We start from the raw sequence: 18,301 nt of genomic DNA on the forward strand, positions 1-18,301 counted from the left end.
CAAATAGCATGGGTTACATTACACATTAATTGATACATACTAACCAAAATGAACCGAACCGAACCCGTAACAAGTCACTAGTCCTGTATCCAATCTTCGTCCCTGTTTATTATTTCTCTCGATATCGGTGCCCTAAACACACCACCGCCAATTAGAGATTAATTAGCGGGAATAGCCTTTGTTTTTCATTTAAAAATCACCCACCGTTTGCTTGTTTTCTATTCTAAACCCTAATCCGCCCACCGTTTTCTCTTCTCATCCTTCTCTCTTCAAAAAAGAAAAAAACCCTTCTTTTTCTTTCTTTCAAGAAAATTATTATTACTCTGTAAAAAGTAATGGTTCCTGAGAACGGAAGTCTTATTATTCTTCCCAAACAAGATGACCCTGTTGTTGTCCCACCTGATAATAATATTAATACCACTACCCTTCAACAAAATGAAGCAGCAGAGGTTACACCAGTATTGGATGGAATACAACAAGTGAAACAAGAAGAACCTTGTGATGATGGTGATAAAGAAGAAGAAGAAGAAGAAGAAGAAGAAGAAGAAGAAGAAAACGTGTCTTCTGAATCTGTTCTTCAGAATAAGAAGATACCACAAGACACTGATGTTGTGGCACCTGATAATAATAATAATCACCGAAAAGACGCAAATATTGAGATAGTGTTGGATGATATTCGAGAAATCAAACGAGAACAAGAACAAGAACAAGAACAAGAACAAAACATAATGTCTTCTGAATCTGAAGAACAGGTTGTTGTTAAGAAGAAGAGAGGTAGGAAGAAGAAGAATCCAGTAGAAGAAGACACTGATAATATCAATACTGATGGTGAAAAGAATGATAAAGAAGAACAAGAACAAGATATGTTTTCTGATGAAAAGGCTGATAGCACTAGAAGGTCAGCAAGAAGTACTAAGAAGCCTGTTAATTACAATGAGGCTTTCAACGAAATCGATTATGCGATCCAGGCGAATGAACGGAAGAAGACGAGGAAGAAGCGGCGGGTTCAGGAGAACAAACAAGAAAACCATTCAGCAACTAAGACTGAGGATGCAGATGCAAGTGCAGGTGCTGGTGCAGTTGCAGAGGTTAACTCTACCAAGGGCTATGGTTCAAAGATGAGGTTTTTTGCCCGAAAGTCTATTGTGGATGAACATGTAAGAATGCCCTATGTTTGTTGCTTTTTGGGTTCTTTTTACAAAATAAAAAAAGTTTCTTTTTTTTACTTATTGTTTATGTACTTGCAGGGAAATGAAGTTAAGGTAGTGTCCAACATGTGCCATCAGTGTCAAAGGAACGACAAGGGGCGCGTGGTTCGCTGCCAGAAGTGTGAAACAAAGCGATACTGTGTTCCTTGCATGACTACATGGTATGCTTAATTCCTGTATAGGACTGGCAAATAGGTTGGGCAGGTTTAGGTCAATTCGAAAAAGGGTTAATTTAGCTTGGGTGGGACATGTTCGGCTCAAAAGGGGTCGGGTCAGATCAGATCAGATTGTGTTTTGGGTCAAAACGGGTGGTTTAAAAAATGTTTTTTTTCCCTTTTTTTAAATTAATGCTTCTGGAGTTGCTATTTACACGCACTACTTAGGTTACGCTTGTTTAAATGCCGTTTACCATAATTATATTTTTGTACCATAGTAATATAAAGGGATCAACCGCTCTTCACGTATTCTTTTTGTTTTCTATTCTGTGTAGGTATCCTAACATGACAGAGGAAATGTTTGCTGAGTGTTGTCCTGTCTGCCTTGACAATTGCAACTGTAAATCTTGTTTGCGTGACGTGCACCCGAAAGTTAGTTCCTTTAGTCTATCTTTTGCTTGTGTAACTTGTTTTCAAAACAAGAATTGTATACTGAATTTGCTGGTGGCTTTTAGGTGAAAGAGAAGATTAATTTTGAACCTAGTGTTGATCAGAAAATTCAATATTCCATTTACACCCTTCACGTCCTCCTCCCGTTCTTGAAGCGACTCAACGAGGAGTACATCAAAGAGAAAATGATGGAATCTGAGATTCAAGGTATTTATCAATTAATATTGTGAACTGTCAAGTAGGCCTGTATCCGAAATATAACTGAACGATCGGTGAATAGGCCATGAGCCGTTTGATGGGAAGTTTGTTTATGCTTTGTTTATTTAGTTAAACGAACGAACATTTACACATGTCTAGCTTGCTCATTTATGTTCATGAGCGCTGTTTACGTTTGCTCATTTAAATTTGCTTAGCTTGTTTGTTTACATCCATTTATGTTCTCCAGTTTACGTTTATTATTATATTAATTTAAATTTTTTTTTTGTCCTATTACAGTTTAGTCTAGTTTATAACTTTATAGGCTCAACGCATTGTTTTTCTCATTAATTTTAACTAAGTTATATTCATTCACATATGTTTTGTTATACCTGTGTACTCTTCGTTTATATCTTTAATGAACATTTAACATTTTCATTTTTTTATTGGACTTACAAGAAAACTCTGTTCGTTTAATTGTTTCTGTTCGGTTATTTGGTTGGTTAAAGTTGAACAAACAAACACGAACATGCTCTGTTCGTGTTTGTTCAGTTTGTTTACAAGCCTACCATCAACGTTTCATAATGATTACTTAACCTCAGTTTAAACAAAATATGAAAAAGCATATAAAAAGAGGAAGTGCTCAGCTTATAGGTGTGTATTGTTATCCTAATCCGGTGAAACAGTGTTTTCCGAAAAAACAATATCTGCTTAATAATAGTCAACAATTTGGGAATATGGGATTCATTTATTAACATATCTTATTCTTCCGTTTGAGTTTATATATTTTTGTAAATGTGAATTGAATATAGTATCTGAATTGAATGTCGTGTTTACAATGAGGGGGAAACTTTAATACATAACGGGCCAGTAGGTTAAAGGCAAATAAATCTTTATAATAAACTAGCGATGATAAACCCTAAACATGTTCAACAATTTATGTTTGTTTCTGGACAGGATCTGCTTTATCTGATGTAGTATTGAAGCGAGTGAAGTGTAGCATAGACGAGCGCATGTACTGGTAAGTTATTTTAATCACTTGCAAGTATTCAATGATTTTGTTTAATTTTGATATTGATTACGTGTACATGTGCAGTGACTGCTGTAATACATCGATTTTTGACTTGCATAGAAGCTGCCCTAGTTGTCATTTTGACCTCTGTATTCAATGTTGCGCTGACTTGCGTGATAAAAATCTTCAGAAGAAGAATGCAGTACCAAAAGAAGTTACAAGTGATGAGTGGAAGTCTTTAGAAGATGGGAAAATTCCTTGTCCTCCACAAAATATAGGCGGTTGTGGGCAAAGAATCTTACAGTTGGTGCATGTAAAGCCACTCGAATGGGTTCCAAGTTTGTTGGAGAACACGCAGAACCTGTTAAAAGATCACAAACTAGAAGAGGACATGCGAGAGATACCCACTGATTGGTGCACGTGTGCACATGATAATGATAAACAGTTACTTAAAGCTTCATCTCGTGAAGATTCAAACGATAATCACTTATATTGTCCACGTGCGGTTGACCTTCTACCGGGTGATCTAAAGCATTTCCAATGGCATTGGTCAAATGGTCAACCGGTCATAGTCGGCAATGCTTTAGAAACTACTCTCGGGTTGAGCTGGGAGCCAATGGTGATGTGGCGTGCTTTTCGTCAGATGAAAAGTGTTAAACACGACCAGCTTTTGGATGTCACGGCTCTCGACTGTTTAAACTGGTGTGAGGTTGATGTTAATGTTCATCAGTTTTTTAAGTGGTATACGGATGGTCGGTATGATGAAAAAAACGAGTGGCCTCAGATACTTAAGTTGAAAGACTGGCCTCCATCGAGTTTATTTGAAGAACGTTTGCCACGTCATGGTGTTGAGTTTATTACCAGTTTACCCTTTAAAGAATATACACATCCTCGTGATGGTTATCTAAATCTTGCTGTGAAGTTGCCTGCAAACTCATTGAAACCAGACATGGGTCCTAAGACATATATTGCCTATGGCGTTACTCAAGAACTCGGGCGTGGAGATTCTGTCACAAAGCTTCATTGTGACATGTCGGATGCGGTATGCCTTTTAGTTCTAGCTATATTATTGTTTTTCCTTGAAAGCTTCTGTTGTGATTTTATAATAGTTTGAACCATTGCTTTCTATTAAATTGAAGTGACAATCTCATATAAAGCCGTAAGCTTTGTCTTTTGAAGTGACAATCTCATTTTTTTGGAATGTCAAATTAGAATCATATTATTGAAATTTAATTAGTTGTGTCTCAGTTTTTATTGTGACCATATCAGATATTAATATTTTCTATTTTCCACACAGTCTGCTTTAATTAGGGGTGTGCATGGGTTGGTTCGGGTTGTTTTGGGCTTAAGCCGAACCAAAAATTGAAAGTGGGTTTTTATGTTTTTGAAAATCGTTCTGTTTCAGTTTTCTCGGTTATTGGTTTTACCATTTAGGTTTGTATATTATAGTTCGGAAAAAGAAATTGGCCCAAAATAATATTATTGGGCGTAATTTTTTTGGTTAACTAAATTGAGCTAAAATATACGGGTAAACACTATTTATTAAATTCCTTCAAGTTACTTAAACAATAAAATAAAAAATGAAAATCCATAAAGTTGGTGAAATTTGGGTTGTTTGTTTTGGTTTTAATTACATGCAAAACACGAAAACATACAACCAAACAGTCGGTGTTTTTTCAGGTTCAGTTACTTTTGTTCGGTTTTTTCGGTTATATTTTTTCAATTTTATGCACACCTACTCCTAGCATTAGTCTCTATTAGTTTGAGTTTATTTATATGTAACTCCTAGCATTAGTTTCTATTAGTTTTGAGTTAATTAATTTGTATTCTGTTGACTTGAAGGTGAATGTGTTGACTCATACTGCAACGGTGAAGTATAGTTCTGAACAGCTTAAAAAGATAAAAAAATGGAAAAGGAGGTATGATGATCAGGATCAAAAGGAACTCTTCAGTCATAATTCTGAGAATGCGAAAGATGAAACTGCTGTTGAAAGAAGCTCCAGTGATATGAATGTAGATGAAACAGATCCAACTACTAGTAACCAGTTGAATGGAAATGCATTGAAGAATGAAGACATAGACGATAATTTGAATGAAAGTGCATTGAAGAATGGAGATGGAAACGATAATAGGAAGAGAAGAAGCGTGCGCACTAGACACGTAAGTCAAAATGGGAATGCAGAAAATAAAACAAAGTCTAGGAAAAGAGGAAAGACTGCTGGTAGTGAAAAAGAAGTTAGCAGTGATGATGAAGAAGGTAATGATAGTGAGGACACGTGTGTGGACGGAATTAGTTTGGACGAGGGTGGTGCGTTGTGGGACATTTTTAGGAGGGAAGATACTCCTAAATTGGAGGAATATTTAAAAAAACACTTTAGAGAGTTCAGACATATTTGCCTTAAGCCAGTTGAGCAGGTAAGGTATTTGTATTATTGGAGCTATCTTAGTACAATTATAAAGCTAGTGTTCTAAATATATTGTTTTTTTGCTCTAAGGTTATACATCCAATTCATGACCAGACGTTTTACCTAACCATGGAGCATAAAAGGAGGCTCAAAGGAGAGTTCGGTTAGTATACATTTGCAAGACGTGTATGTGTTTTTACTGATTTGGTATTTATGATTTTGGTTATAATGATCAGGAATTGAACCGTGGACTTTTGTTCAAAAGCTTGGAGATGCTGTCTTTATACCTGCTGGTTGCGCCCACCAAGTTAGGAATCTGAAGGTATGTACTTAACTTACTTTCTAGACTCTCTTTAATGCATTAACTTGCTTCATTTTTCACGACATGAATCTACACGGATCGGGTCATGTTCGCGTCAACTCTTTAGGTTTGTGGGTTGATCCATTTAACGCATTTATGTATATTTTTAAATGCATTTGTGTCATAACTTAACTATTTTGGGAATTTTCTTGCCAAAATTTAAAAGTTTAAAAATAACTACATAGTTTTATACATAGTTGCTTCGAACATAATAAAAAGTAATATTTGTCGTCTTAAACCGGCTTGTGTATATCAACCCACAAATACACATGTTATGTTTGAGTTTGTGCAAATTTGTTGGATTAGTGTTGAGTTTGAAAGTCATGCCACGAACCCGACCTGTTAGCACATGTTTACAAGTAGCATTTATGGCTTTTCCAAAGTTTGCATGAGGTATAAATGATGCTTAATAGTGTTTTATGATGTTTGTATTCTACCAATAATTATTATGTCACTGCTTTAGTTAGTTAATGCTTAACTTAGGTTGCAATTATCTTTAGGGGATAAGTTGTCTTTTGTAACTACATAAATGGAAAAGTACTAGTAGAAAAACAAGCTCAGTTTAGTATTATGCATTAACTAAAGCTCCTGTTCACGAATGCTTACATTTTATAGATACTATACTTTGTGTATTTGTATTACCTTTTTTGCGTTTGCTTAATTTTTACTTAACTAGTATGTAACACCGTAATTTGGTAAATCAATTTATGTCGGTATCTTTATATATTTTAATCAAATTTAAACGTGGTTTATAAAATACGAACATATTATTTTCATTATAAGCAGGAAATTGTAAAGGAAGCACTTTTCTACAACGTTTTTTTAGAGTCGAACTCTGCTTCAGTCAATGTCGGTTAGAGAGTTTAATATATATTATTCTTTTTATATATGCTATTTAGTCATTTTAATTTTTATTACAAGTTCTTACAAACTTAGTATTTTCATTATAAAGTATTTATAGACTCATTATTTTGTTTCTTTATTTCTAAATCTTGACATTATTTTATATGTGGGCCCTCAGGTGGGCAAAAGTGAAATTACACTAACTTTGACGTTATTTTACAAATTTCGTGAAAATAACGTTAAAAGTGGCGGAATGTTAATCAAGCATCATGTGGTGGCGTTGATGACCGAAAGACAAAGGTACATGCACCAATCGGCGGGTGCCCCAATGGTTGAGTGTTTTGTGCCTTATGTCCAAGGCTTGATGCAAAACTACTATCGAGCCACGGGTCTCAAGCAGCCTATCTATTCATATGGGGTAGATGTAAGATTGTCTACATCTTACTCTCTTCAGACCCTACCGTAACTTTGCTATTGGTGGGATTTACCGAGTACGATGATGATGGTTTCTAAATTTTGCTGGTTATCAATAGAACCTGTGTAAATTTGGCTTATGATACCAAGTTACCAACCACTATTGTCTTCTTTCCCTTTAAGGTGCTTACGAGTTTGTTTTTGGCTTCCCGAGTGGTGACTTATTTGGTCTACACTCCTACTACTACCTTCCTCGGGCACATTTAATTGGGTAGTTCTATCATGATTTCATCCATTCATCCACAACCATTACGCTTGAAAACATGATGATATTTGAGGTTTGACTTCTTTTATGAACCCAACATCTTTTGTCCACATTCAATGTTGGATTTGCCTAGGGTGTTACAATCTGTTCTGATACCTTCCTAATAAGTGGGATAAGTTAAATCGCAACTTGTGCTTAGTGGTGGCTGACAAAAGGTTATCGTGCAAAAGTTCGTTACATAAGTGCTTTCAAAGTTCAAGTGTGCCTCTTGTGGACCCATCTTGAGGCGACATCAGCTGAACTCATAGCCTGGAACCGTTTTATTAAAGGTGTTAAAATATCTAAAATGGTTTGTTGAGACTTTAGAGCATTCACATTCCTTCCTTTATCTTCAAATCTAAAATTATATTAAAAATCATTACATTTTCTCTTTTATTGTCAATCAAATAATAATACCTTTTTTTATATCTTTATCGTGATCTTTTCTCGTTTTTCTATTCACAATCATTTTCAACATAAAATAATATCATATTTCTCTTTCTCTTTCTTTATACCTTTTTTTACTATTTCTCTTTCTTTCACTCACAACACCTTAAATTACTCCCTACGTCATAAAAAATCCCACTCACAATATATATGGGATTGAATGTGAGTGCTCTCATATTGCACCTTTTTTAAAAATAGCCTTGTGTTTAGACCCAAGAAACGATCTTTGTGCCTTGATTGTGCCTAGCACATTCGATTAAATTTCACCAAACTAAATAAACTATATTTGCAATAAATATAATGATACTCTTTAAAGTGGACACTTCGCATTCTTGAATCAACAAGAAAGTTGTCAATATCTTGAGCAGGCCTGTTCCAAAAATTAGTTGATATGGGTGTTTTTTTTCCCTCTTCTCTAAATTATATTGATATGGGGGTGGTTTCTCTTTCTCATTGAACGGGTCATAGTGGGTTGATTGAGGCAGCCCTTTCTAATGAAATGGTTTTGAATGGGTTGATATGGGACATGCCACTCTACACCAACAAGTGTGTAACACGACATTGGGCACGTAAAAGTGCAAATTGGAGCCGATAACATGATATCAGATGCACAACCAACGACGATACACTTGTAACCAGACGGTGGTGCGGGCGTAGCCCGCACAACCGGTAAACGAATGCACATGATTGACTCTTGAATGCGTGTGATCGGCACCATAATGCGCATAACTGACACTAAACAGTGTGACCGATGTTGTAGATGACGAGACATCAAACATGTGTAATTGATGTTGTGCGTAATCAGCGTTGGTAACTTGTGCGAAGCTAATTACGCGTCACACACTGAACTAAGTGGGGTAACAACGTTGAATTGCGCACGTTAAGTGGCGTTGGGCACATGTTTTTCGGTTTGGTACGCATATCCGGCATTAAACATGTGTAACTGATTACACGTGTAACTAACGCTGGTTACTCGTGTGAAGCGCTGAGTTTAAACACGTAGCGGGGCTTGGTCACACATGTTTCTCGTTTTTGCATGCTTAATTGTCATCGAAATGCGTGTAACCGACCTAAAACACGTGTAACAGACGTCCGAACGCTCGTTATTGGTGTTGAAACCATAAGCAAAGCCGAAATTTATAGAAATTTCGAAGGCGCAACTGCACGCCTTAATGCATGTAGCCGGTGTTGAAAACCAGAAGCAAAGCTGAAATCAATAATAATTTCAAAGACGTAACCGACGTCTAAACACGCATAACCGATGCTGAAAACCAGAAGAAAAAAAAAGCAAAGCTGAAATCTATAGAAATTTTAATGGTGTGCCGGTGTTGAAAACCAGAAGCAAAGCTGAAATCTATAATAATTTTAAAGGCATAACCCACGTCTAATGCGCAAAAATGGTGCTGAAAACCAGAAGCAAAGCTGAAATGTACAAAAATTTTAAAGGTGTGTCTAGTGTTGACAACTAGAAGCAAAGCTGAAATCTATAATAATTTCAAAGGCATAACACACTTCAAAATGCGCATAACCGGTGCTGAAGACCAGAAGCAAAGCTGAAAATCTACAGATATTTTAAAGGTGTGCTCGGTGTTGAAAACTAGAAGCAAAGCTGAAATCTATAATAATTTCAGAGGCATAACACACTTCTAAATGCGCATAACCGGTGCTGAAAACCAGAAGCAAAGCTGAAATCTACATATATTATATTTTAAAGGTGTGCTCGGTGTTGAAAACCGATATCAAAGCTGAAATCTATAACAATTTCAAAGGCATAACCCACGTCTAAATGCGCATAACCGGTGCTGAAAACCAGAAGCAAAGCTGAAATGTACAGAAATTTTAAAGGTGTACCCAGTGTTGAAAACTAGAAGCAAAGTTGAAATCTATAACAATTTCAAAGGCATAACACACGTCTAAATGCGCATAACCGGTGCTGAAAACCAGAAGCAAAGCTGAAATGTACAGAAATTTTAAAGGTGTACCCATTGTTGAAAACTAGAAGCAAAGTTGAAATCTATAACAATTTCAAAGGCATAACACACTTCTAAATGCGCATAACTGGTGCTGAAAAACCAGAAGCAAAGCTGAAATCTACAGAATTTTTAAAGGTGAGCCCGGTGTTGAAAATTAGAAGCAAAGCTGAAATCTATAATAATTTCAAAGGCATAACCCACGTCTGAATGCGCATTAACCGGTGCTGAAACCAGAAGCAAAGCTGGAATCTACAGAACTTTCAAAGGAGTGCCCGGTGTTGAAAACCAAAAGCAAAGCTAAAATCTATAATAATTTCAAAGGCATAACCCACGTCTAAATGCGCATAAACGGTGATGAGAACCAGAAGCAAAGCTGAAATCTATAGAAATTTCAAAGGTGTAAATGACGTCTAAACACGCATGACAGTGCTGAAAACCAAAAGCAAAGCTGAAATTTATAGAAATTTTGAAGACGCAACCGACGTATTAAAGTGGGTGATCGGTGTTGAACACCCGTAGTAAAGCTGAAATCTACAGTAATTTAGATTATGAATGAGAAAACTGCAACCGTCTGATGGTTTTTGTACCGGGTGTATTAGATAGGCGTCCATAGAGATAGCTATATATTCGTATTTAGAGGGCTACTTTTGGTTGCTAATAAAAGCTTATTTTGTTTAACAAACAGGGTTTTTTTTGTATTTATGCCAATATCATCATTCGTGTTTAAAATATAACATGTTAAATAATTTATTTATATAGTTTAAAATTAGTGCCCTGCTTGCGGTGCGCGCATATAATGTATATATGTGTGAACCCTCGGGTGGGCAAAAGTAAAATTGCACTAATTTTGACGTTATTTTACTAATTTTGTGAAAATAACGTTAAAAGTGATGGAAGGTTAATCAGGCATCATGTGGTGGCGTTGATAGCCGAAAGACAAGGGTACATGCACCAATCAGCCGGCGTCCTGATGATTGAGTGCTATGTGCCTTATGTAATATGTCCAAGGCTTGATGCAAAACTACTATCGAGCCGGGGGTCTCACCGGAAGCAGCCTCTCTATCCCCATGGGGTAGAGGTAAGACTGTCTACATTTTACTCTCCTCAGACCCTACCATAGCTTTGCTATTGGTGGGATATACTGAGTACGATGATGATGATGATGATGATAAATAATTTATTTATCTATTCATCCTAGGATTTTTATCTCCATTCAGATAACTGTAACTAAAGAGCATTTCACATTAGTCTTTTCTTTTTCTATAATTACATTAAAAATCATTATTTTTATTATCTTTTCAATTAAATAATACATTTAAATAGCTTTGTAATTACCTTTTCTCTCCTCTAATCCCAACTATTTTAAAGAAATATTAAAAAAGTAAAAAGGGTGGTGAAAAGTGGCTTACCAAATTTAATATTTACTAATGAATAGCAACATTTTCTTTCTTCTTCACTTACAACAATTCACATGATACAGAGAACCTATTGGGAATGCTCGAAACATTATCTTTTTTAAAAATTTTCTTTAATCTACCTTCTCTCTATCTTATTACAAACATTCATTTTATTATTTTCTTATTTATACACTTATAGTATTTATAGTGATTGACAAATAATGAATCTCCATATTCAAATAATACTCTTAAAGAGCGTTCCCAGTAGCGCCTTTCGGCCAGATTTCGATTAAAAATCATTTGAACATGTTTGAGCACGTCTAAAACAGTTACATTTACCTTAAAAATAAGTTGTAATCAACCTAAAACCGTCTAAACAACCCACAACCTGTCTAAGCCTCTAAAGACGTTTGTATACTGTGCGTGTTGCTCACAAAAGCCCTTGCCCCTCGGTTTAAGTCTCACGCATTCAATCTTCGTGCAAGGCTTATGCATCTTGAGTTGGCTTTAGACTTAGACAGAATAGCCTTGAGCACACTTTCTAGAATAAATTGGGTGTTTTCAGTAAGCATAGTTGAGTATATGTGCCTATACAGCAGCTTTTGAGCTTATCAACTTAAGCTCATAGGACATAGAAGTGAAAGCGCTGAAGACTCGTGTCTAGGCGCTCAGACACAACACGGCAAAAATGTCTTGTGTCTATTTAGGTGCCAAGTTGAAAAGAAAATAACTGGAAAAACATGGCTAAATCTTAAAAAAAAAACAAATATTTCTAAAAAAAAGCCTAAACCACTTTATAGCTTGTCCAAAACAGCTAAAAATGTCATGATTAACTATGTGTCTTGCTTGTCTTGGGTATTTTTCTTAAGCACTTTGTACCTAGGTGGCATGCTCCTGCTTTTCGCCTTGAGATTTTGACCACCTTCCTAAAGCTTTTGAAATTTCAAAAAACGATACAGTTTATGAGTGTATCAACTTTTAAGCCCCCAACTTATGTCGATAAGCTTGTAAACTATAAGCTTATTGGCTTATTAACATTTAAATTAGTATAAACAATTTTATTCGATAAATATCTCACTCGTTGAATAGGGTCTGGTGAGGATGAGATGAAAGCGTACTTTACCTCTATCCTAAGAGACAGAGAGGATGCTCACAATGAGACCTTGATTACATCTCTTGAAATATATAGCTCTAATATATACCACTAGACATGCACAATCTACTATTACCCCCCCCCCCCCTCCCCTCTCATTTTCCAGCACTTTTTTTATTTTAAGCTTTCTTGTGTTGTGCACAATAATTTTATTTTTTTTAATTAGTTGTTATATAGCGAAGTGCACGTGCTTTGGTCTTTTAGTCATTTAGAGCATTCACATTGGAACCTCTATATCCATATTTTTTATGTTATATAAAGGAAAAGTTAGATGAAACAACTAAAACTGTTATATTGGATTCTCTACAATAGAGGAGACTTTTTAGAAAACTAAAGTACACCTCTATATTTCAAGGCTCGTGTTCAACCCTCTATGTTTTGTTGTGAGTCTATAAAAAAAGGAAAAATATTAAATAAGTGTTTTTGAGTTGGATAGATATTGAGAGTTGGAAGCGACAAGTTTTTAAAGAGTAAACAAAATCAAATAAAAAGTGTTATTAATTATCTGTAGAGATGGAGATAGAGGCTCCAATTCGAATGCTCTTAGAGAGGTTAGGTCTTCTTGAGTGTTTAAATTGTGGACAGTGCATAAATATGTTTTGTGTTGACTTGCAGTCATGTATAAAAGTTGCATTGGACTTTGTCTCTCCTGAAAATGTTGGTGAATGTATCCAATTAACAGAAGATTTCCGTGTTCTACCCCGAAATCACAGGGCAAAAGAAGACAAGTTGGAGGTAACCAAACAATCTCTTCTGAAACACTAAAATACACAGCTTTTTCATTGATTTTGTAAATAAATAAATTGGTCCGTTGGCAGGTGAAGAAAATGGCACTTCATGCAGTGGAGGAAGCTATTAAGGACTTAGAAAACCCAAACCGAACTAAGTAAGTTCAAAGCATTTAATATTTATGCTATCTTGTAGCGTTCTGTAGCAGCATCTGGTTCAATATGTTTCTAGTAACCATTTTAGATAGTGTTATGCATGGATGAGTTATAGTTTTGTTGATATCTGATTTCAGAGGCAAGAAGACAACTGAGAAGAAGCAGCGTAGGAAGCGTAAGACTGAAGAGGATGAGGAATGAAATTCACAAGTGAGTGGCACCGTTTTGTAGTGTATGATCTCGTTATATTTTGTATGAATTGAGATTTCACAATTGGTCAATGGTCCGGGTCGAGTCTACTGTTGAAATTGTACCTCCTAACTTATCCAATGACGGTTTGTGTTTTGGTTATTTATTGAGCATGAGGTATGCAAGTTTTACCCCTTAACAGGAAATGTACACTGTCGTATTTGTCCTCAATAGGATTTGATTATAACTCAAACACGTTTTGCTTTGTTAGTATTGTAACGCTAATGGTGTTGTTAGGTTGTGTTTTTCGGTATATATGCTGGTTTGATGGTGTTTTTATGTAATCTAGGAAGGTGGTGTCTGTAGAAAAGACTCTTTAATACATTAAGTTCTCTTAATGCTCAAATTCATCTCTCCATCTCATCATCTGTTTTATAGATATGTTTTGTAGAATGTACGAGCTATTATTTACCTTAAATATAACTAGTAGGAGAGCCCGCGCGTTGCGGCGGGTAAACCTGGTCCTGAGTATAATTCATTTTACGGACGAAGCACGAACTTAACAAAGCCGCATTAACATACGGTAAAGTGAAGTCGAATATGCGAGTTAATGACTATTAATGTATAAACTAATATAAATCATCGAATCTTTAAGAGATTATGTAAACATGAATCCAATCCAATGAACGGACCATTGGATGTAACTTGCATAATTCTTGAAAGCACAGTTATTATCAAACCAACTGACGATTAAATATAAATATGCAGCATAATAGAATCTTTAATCTAAACCGTAAAGCACTAAGTAGCTTTTGACACCAAAAAACCAAAGCTAGTCTCATACTCTCATTTTCTTCATCCCGACTCGATTATTTAACCTAAGAATTTTATTTTATTTTTACTATTTTACATATATAACAAAAAAACATATATAAATGGGCTAAGCAGGTCATCTTGCAAACTCGTTTAAACAAGTTAAGGCAATAAAACTACACAAACAAAACCAAACGAAACCAGTTTTGACCGGTTCAGTCACGACCACATAATAGGCCAATTTGGCTTAAACAAGGAAAAAAGCGAAAATAAATAACCCTATTGAACTTATAAAAACACTTGAAAAAAAAACCGACTCTAATTTCAAATGTAATTAAAATCTTCTTGTTGGTGTTCAAGAACAATTGTGGCGAGTGCAAGTCTATAAGCCGTTGATCTTAAATTTTTCGTTAGAACGATTTCCTTCTTCCTTTGCTTCAAATGCACCGAACTCCACTGCTCGTGTCTAAGACGGCCAAGCAACACTGCATCACAGAGACCTCCTGCTGATGGCTTGTTGCTGCAAGTCAACAGAAGTCAACTTCAGTCATAATTAGAGTCAATGAAATCAATAAGACAGCAACCATCCTCCATATTTAGTGTTTTAAGATGCATAATCAGTTATGTTAAAAAGATATGTAAGCAGCGATGTATGGTACAAAGGGTTGACATATATATACTAACCTTCCCTGAACAAATCCGTAAGTGACAAAACCAATTGGCCACCTATTAGATTCCACGGTTGCGGGATCTTCAGGCACTTGATATTCCCATTTACCAGAATATTGTTTCATATAGTAAGTTTATACTGATGACTGCGGTACTTGACGTTCACACTTGTCGTTTGAACTGCATTAATTCACCGAATATAATCTCGTTAGGGGCTAACGAAACATTACACTCAAATATGAAATGACAAATAGCGTAGTAGCCTAACGAAGTTTTATATATATATATATATATATATATAACATCATAAATCATTTTATTAATATAAAATGGTTTTTATAATTGTGATAAAACAAACATTAACATAAAGAAGTTAAAAACTTACCCTGAAATCCAAAGCTTAATATCATCCAAAACTTTATTAAAAAAAAAAACTTACCCTGCAATACATGTAGCAATCTTCATAAAATAAAATAAAAAAACTTTATAAGTATATTTGTACTTATTGGATCATAAAACATGGTAAATCATTTATTATAAAAGGATAAATTATTACTAAAATAACATGTTCCCACCCCTAAGTAAGAAAGTCACTGAAATTGTATTTTTAGCATAAAACATCATAATTTGTTTTATTTCATCTAAAAGATGATACTACTGTAGAAATGGTAAAACTTTTATTGTAGAATAAACTCACCAGTTGAGCTATAAAAAAGGCAGTGAGGAGCAGAAGACCGGGGCGTTCAAGGAAAGACCCGCTTCTTGATCGTGTAACAAAAATGAGTGCTTGACTGATGATGCTGACTTGGAGGTAAAGAGCTGACATCAGCTCAAATTCATTGTCATTGATCGGGTGCACGCCAAATTTCACCTAAAAGATTAATCATTAACAGTATAGTCAATTTGGGCTATGTTATACTATAAAGGGTAAAAATGTCAAATAAGTCAACCTCATCCATTGTGACCCGTTAGTTAACCCACTCGACCCATCATTTACTTATTAATGGGTCGATTTGGGTTATTTTTTTACCTTAAATGTATTAACATTTTTAGTTAAGCAGAAAATGAGTCAAATTGGGTCAAACAAGAACCTGTTTTGTTCCATTTTAACTCAAAACTATTATCTTATAAATCTGTAAATTCAGATTGTGTATGAATAATTTTCTCTTTTGTTGCTAACATGCGCAAGCTGGTCAACCCAAACCATTTCAACCTGACCAGTTTGACTTATTTCAAATAGGACAGTTTAGTTATAACTAATCTATAAGATCAACAGGTCAGGTTAAACTATTTGACCCACCAAGACACGATACGGCTGAAACTATTAGACGGTCCCTACACCTTGGGGTTAATGTGAAGATGATCACGGGTGATCAGTTAACCATTGGGAAGAAACGGGCGCACATATAACAGCTCCATCCTCAATAGCGCCTTCCATTACGACAGGCGTCTATTGTGTATTGTGACAACGTTTCAGCCGTTTACCTTTTAGATAATCCGGTACAGCACCAGCGTACTAAGCACATCGAAATTGACATTCACTTTGTCAGAGAAAAGGTTCGTATAGGCCATATTCGGGTTTTTCATGTTCCGTCTTCCTTACAATACGCAGATATTTTCACAAAGGGAATCTCACGGCAATTGTTTCAGTCTTTTAGGTCCGGTTTGAACGTCTGTCCGCCGCCCGTTCAAACTTCGGGGGTGTCTTAGCTGATAATAATGCCACCATTATTATAGAAATTGATATAGCTTAATTAGTTGCTTAATATTGCCTTGTATATCTTTTCCATATTCATGTATATCTCTTCCTATTTTTCGGTTGTATGATGCCTATTTAAAGGGCCTTTGTAAATCAATGAAATCAAGAATTATTGACCATAATCTCTTTTAATAACAACAATAGTTCAGTAGATTAAAAGATAAAACTTTATCTTAGTACTGTATGCACACAATATAGCAATTGCCATAGGAACTATAAAAGATTAAAAGTTAACCAGAAACTATTAAAAGGGGGTTTATCATAGGTACCACATATATGAAGATGGCTACACTTCATAACTCAATGCTCCGTATACAAAATTGAACATGAAATGAACAAAACCCCAAGCTGCACTTTGACTACAATGTCCCTTGTAATCAATCTGCAACCAATTAATTTAAGTTAGCTCAGACCTGCAGTTTGACTAACAAAAGTCAAACAACTGACTGTTACCAATTTACCTTTGCTACTTTTAATCAAGATTATAAGATCCAGTTATTATAATTTTTTTAAATCGCGACAATCATAAATTAGATGTAGGGTGTATCCATCGAAATTCAGTATAAACACAACCATCATATTTGAAGAAAGTCAATTAAAAATTTAAAAGAGTGATATCAATATGCTCCACACACGCCAAATGAAGAAAAAACATTAAACAACCATGTCAATAAACAACCATGTCTATATTATTATGATTATTAGTCTGTTAATAATAATAAACCCTAATAATAATAATAATAATACCTTTGAGCCGGATTGAAAGCGGACGGATTTGGAATCATTTTGGAAGTCGGCGGAATTGAGGACGATGAATTTGTTATCGGCAACGATTTCAAGGCGGGTGTCGACAGTGCCGGAGAACTTGCAAGAGGTGAGCTTGAGTTTGAGATCGTAGGATTTAGGGATGACGAATTTGGGGAGACGTGGTTGGCATCTGAACTGGTTGTAGTTGTTGTTTGTCGTTGTCAATGGTTTTGTGTGAAGATGAAGATGATTAAGGGTCGGACGGTCGAATGGGCTGCCCATTCAATTGTAGTAATTGAATGTTTCATATTAACTGCAATTAATTACGTTGCCGGAGAGTAGGATTCAGGCTCCTGAGATGAACTGAAAGATCGGCCGTCGTTTATTTCATTAATTTTAGCGGCGTCTCCTCCGGCATGTTCCAATTACCATTTTATCCTCTAATATGTTTTATACGTAATATAGACATAGATTATCATGAGTGTATAAATAAAATTAAAATAATAATAAAACTAGTGTTTAGAAGTATCTTAAATATCCTTAAAAAATAAAGCTCTCTGATCCATTACATTTTCTCATATAACCAGATTTTCTTATTTGTAAATTGAGTTTTCTCATGCATTTAATCTGAATTCATGGGTATGGGTTTCACCTAACCTAGATGGCCATTAAACGAGTTATAACATCTCACTAAATTAAAAATTAATTTTACCAAATATTGTATATGAAAATCTTATAAAATATAGATATATTAAAAATTAATATTCGATTTTTTTAAGAAAAGATTTAATTTATAACTAAGAAATAATTTTATAGTAAAAAAAAATAAGCAAGTCACGGGTTTCACAAAACCCAAATAGTTTTAAATATGGTATAACATCTTATTTATTTATGAAACCCTTTTTTCGTCAAACCCAAAATAT

The 18,301-nt window shown here is 35.1% G+C and overlaps 1 protein-coding gene across 1 annotated transcript; it reads left to right on the forward strand.

Moving 5' to 3' along the window:
• Positions 1 to 437: 437 nt before the first annotated feature.
• LOC143620397 (lysine-specific demethylase JMJ27-like) lies at positions 438 to 13,634 on the forward strand. The gene is made up of 12 exons (XM_077092104.1): positions 438 to 1,157; positions 1,248 to 1,369; positions 1,699 to 1,795; positions 1,879 to 2,020; positions 2,966 to 3,029; positions 3,105 to 4,062; positions 4,863 to 5,435; positions 5,516 to 5,588; positions 5,662 to 5,747; positions 12,933 to 13,052; positions 13,136 to 13,203; positions 13,339 to 13,634. The coding sequence occupies exons 1-12, from the start codon at positions 729 to 731 to the stop codon at positions 13,400 to 13,402; spliced, it is 2,796 nt and encodes a 931-aa protein (XP_076948219.1). The 5' UTR covers positions 438 to 728; the 3' UTR covers positions 13,403 to 13,634.
• The last annotated feature ends 4,667 nt before the right edge of the window (positions 13,635 to 18,301 follow it).

Source organism: Bidens hawaiensis, unplaced genomic scaffold, assembly GCF_021521415.1.
Source record: "Bidens hawaiensis isolate Kalapana, Puna unplaced genomic scaffold, B.hawaiensis_p1.1 tig00002553_1, whole genome shotgun sequence".
Classification (NCBI taxonomy): domain Eukaryota; kingdom Viridiplantae; phylum Streptophyta; class Magnoliopsida; order Asterales; family Asteraceae; genus Bidens; species Bidens hawaiensis.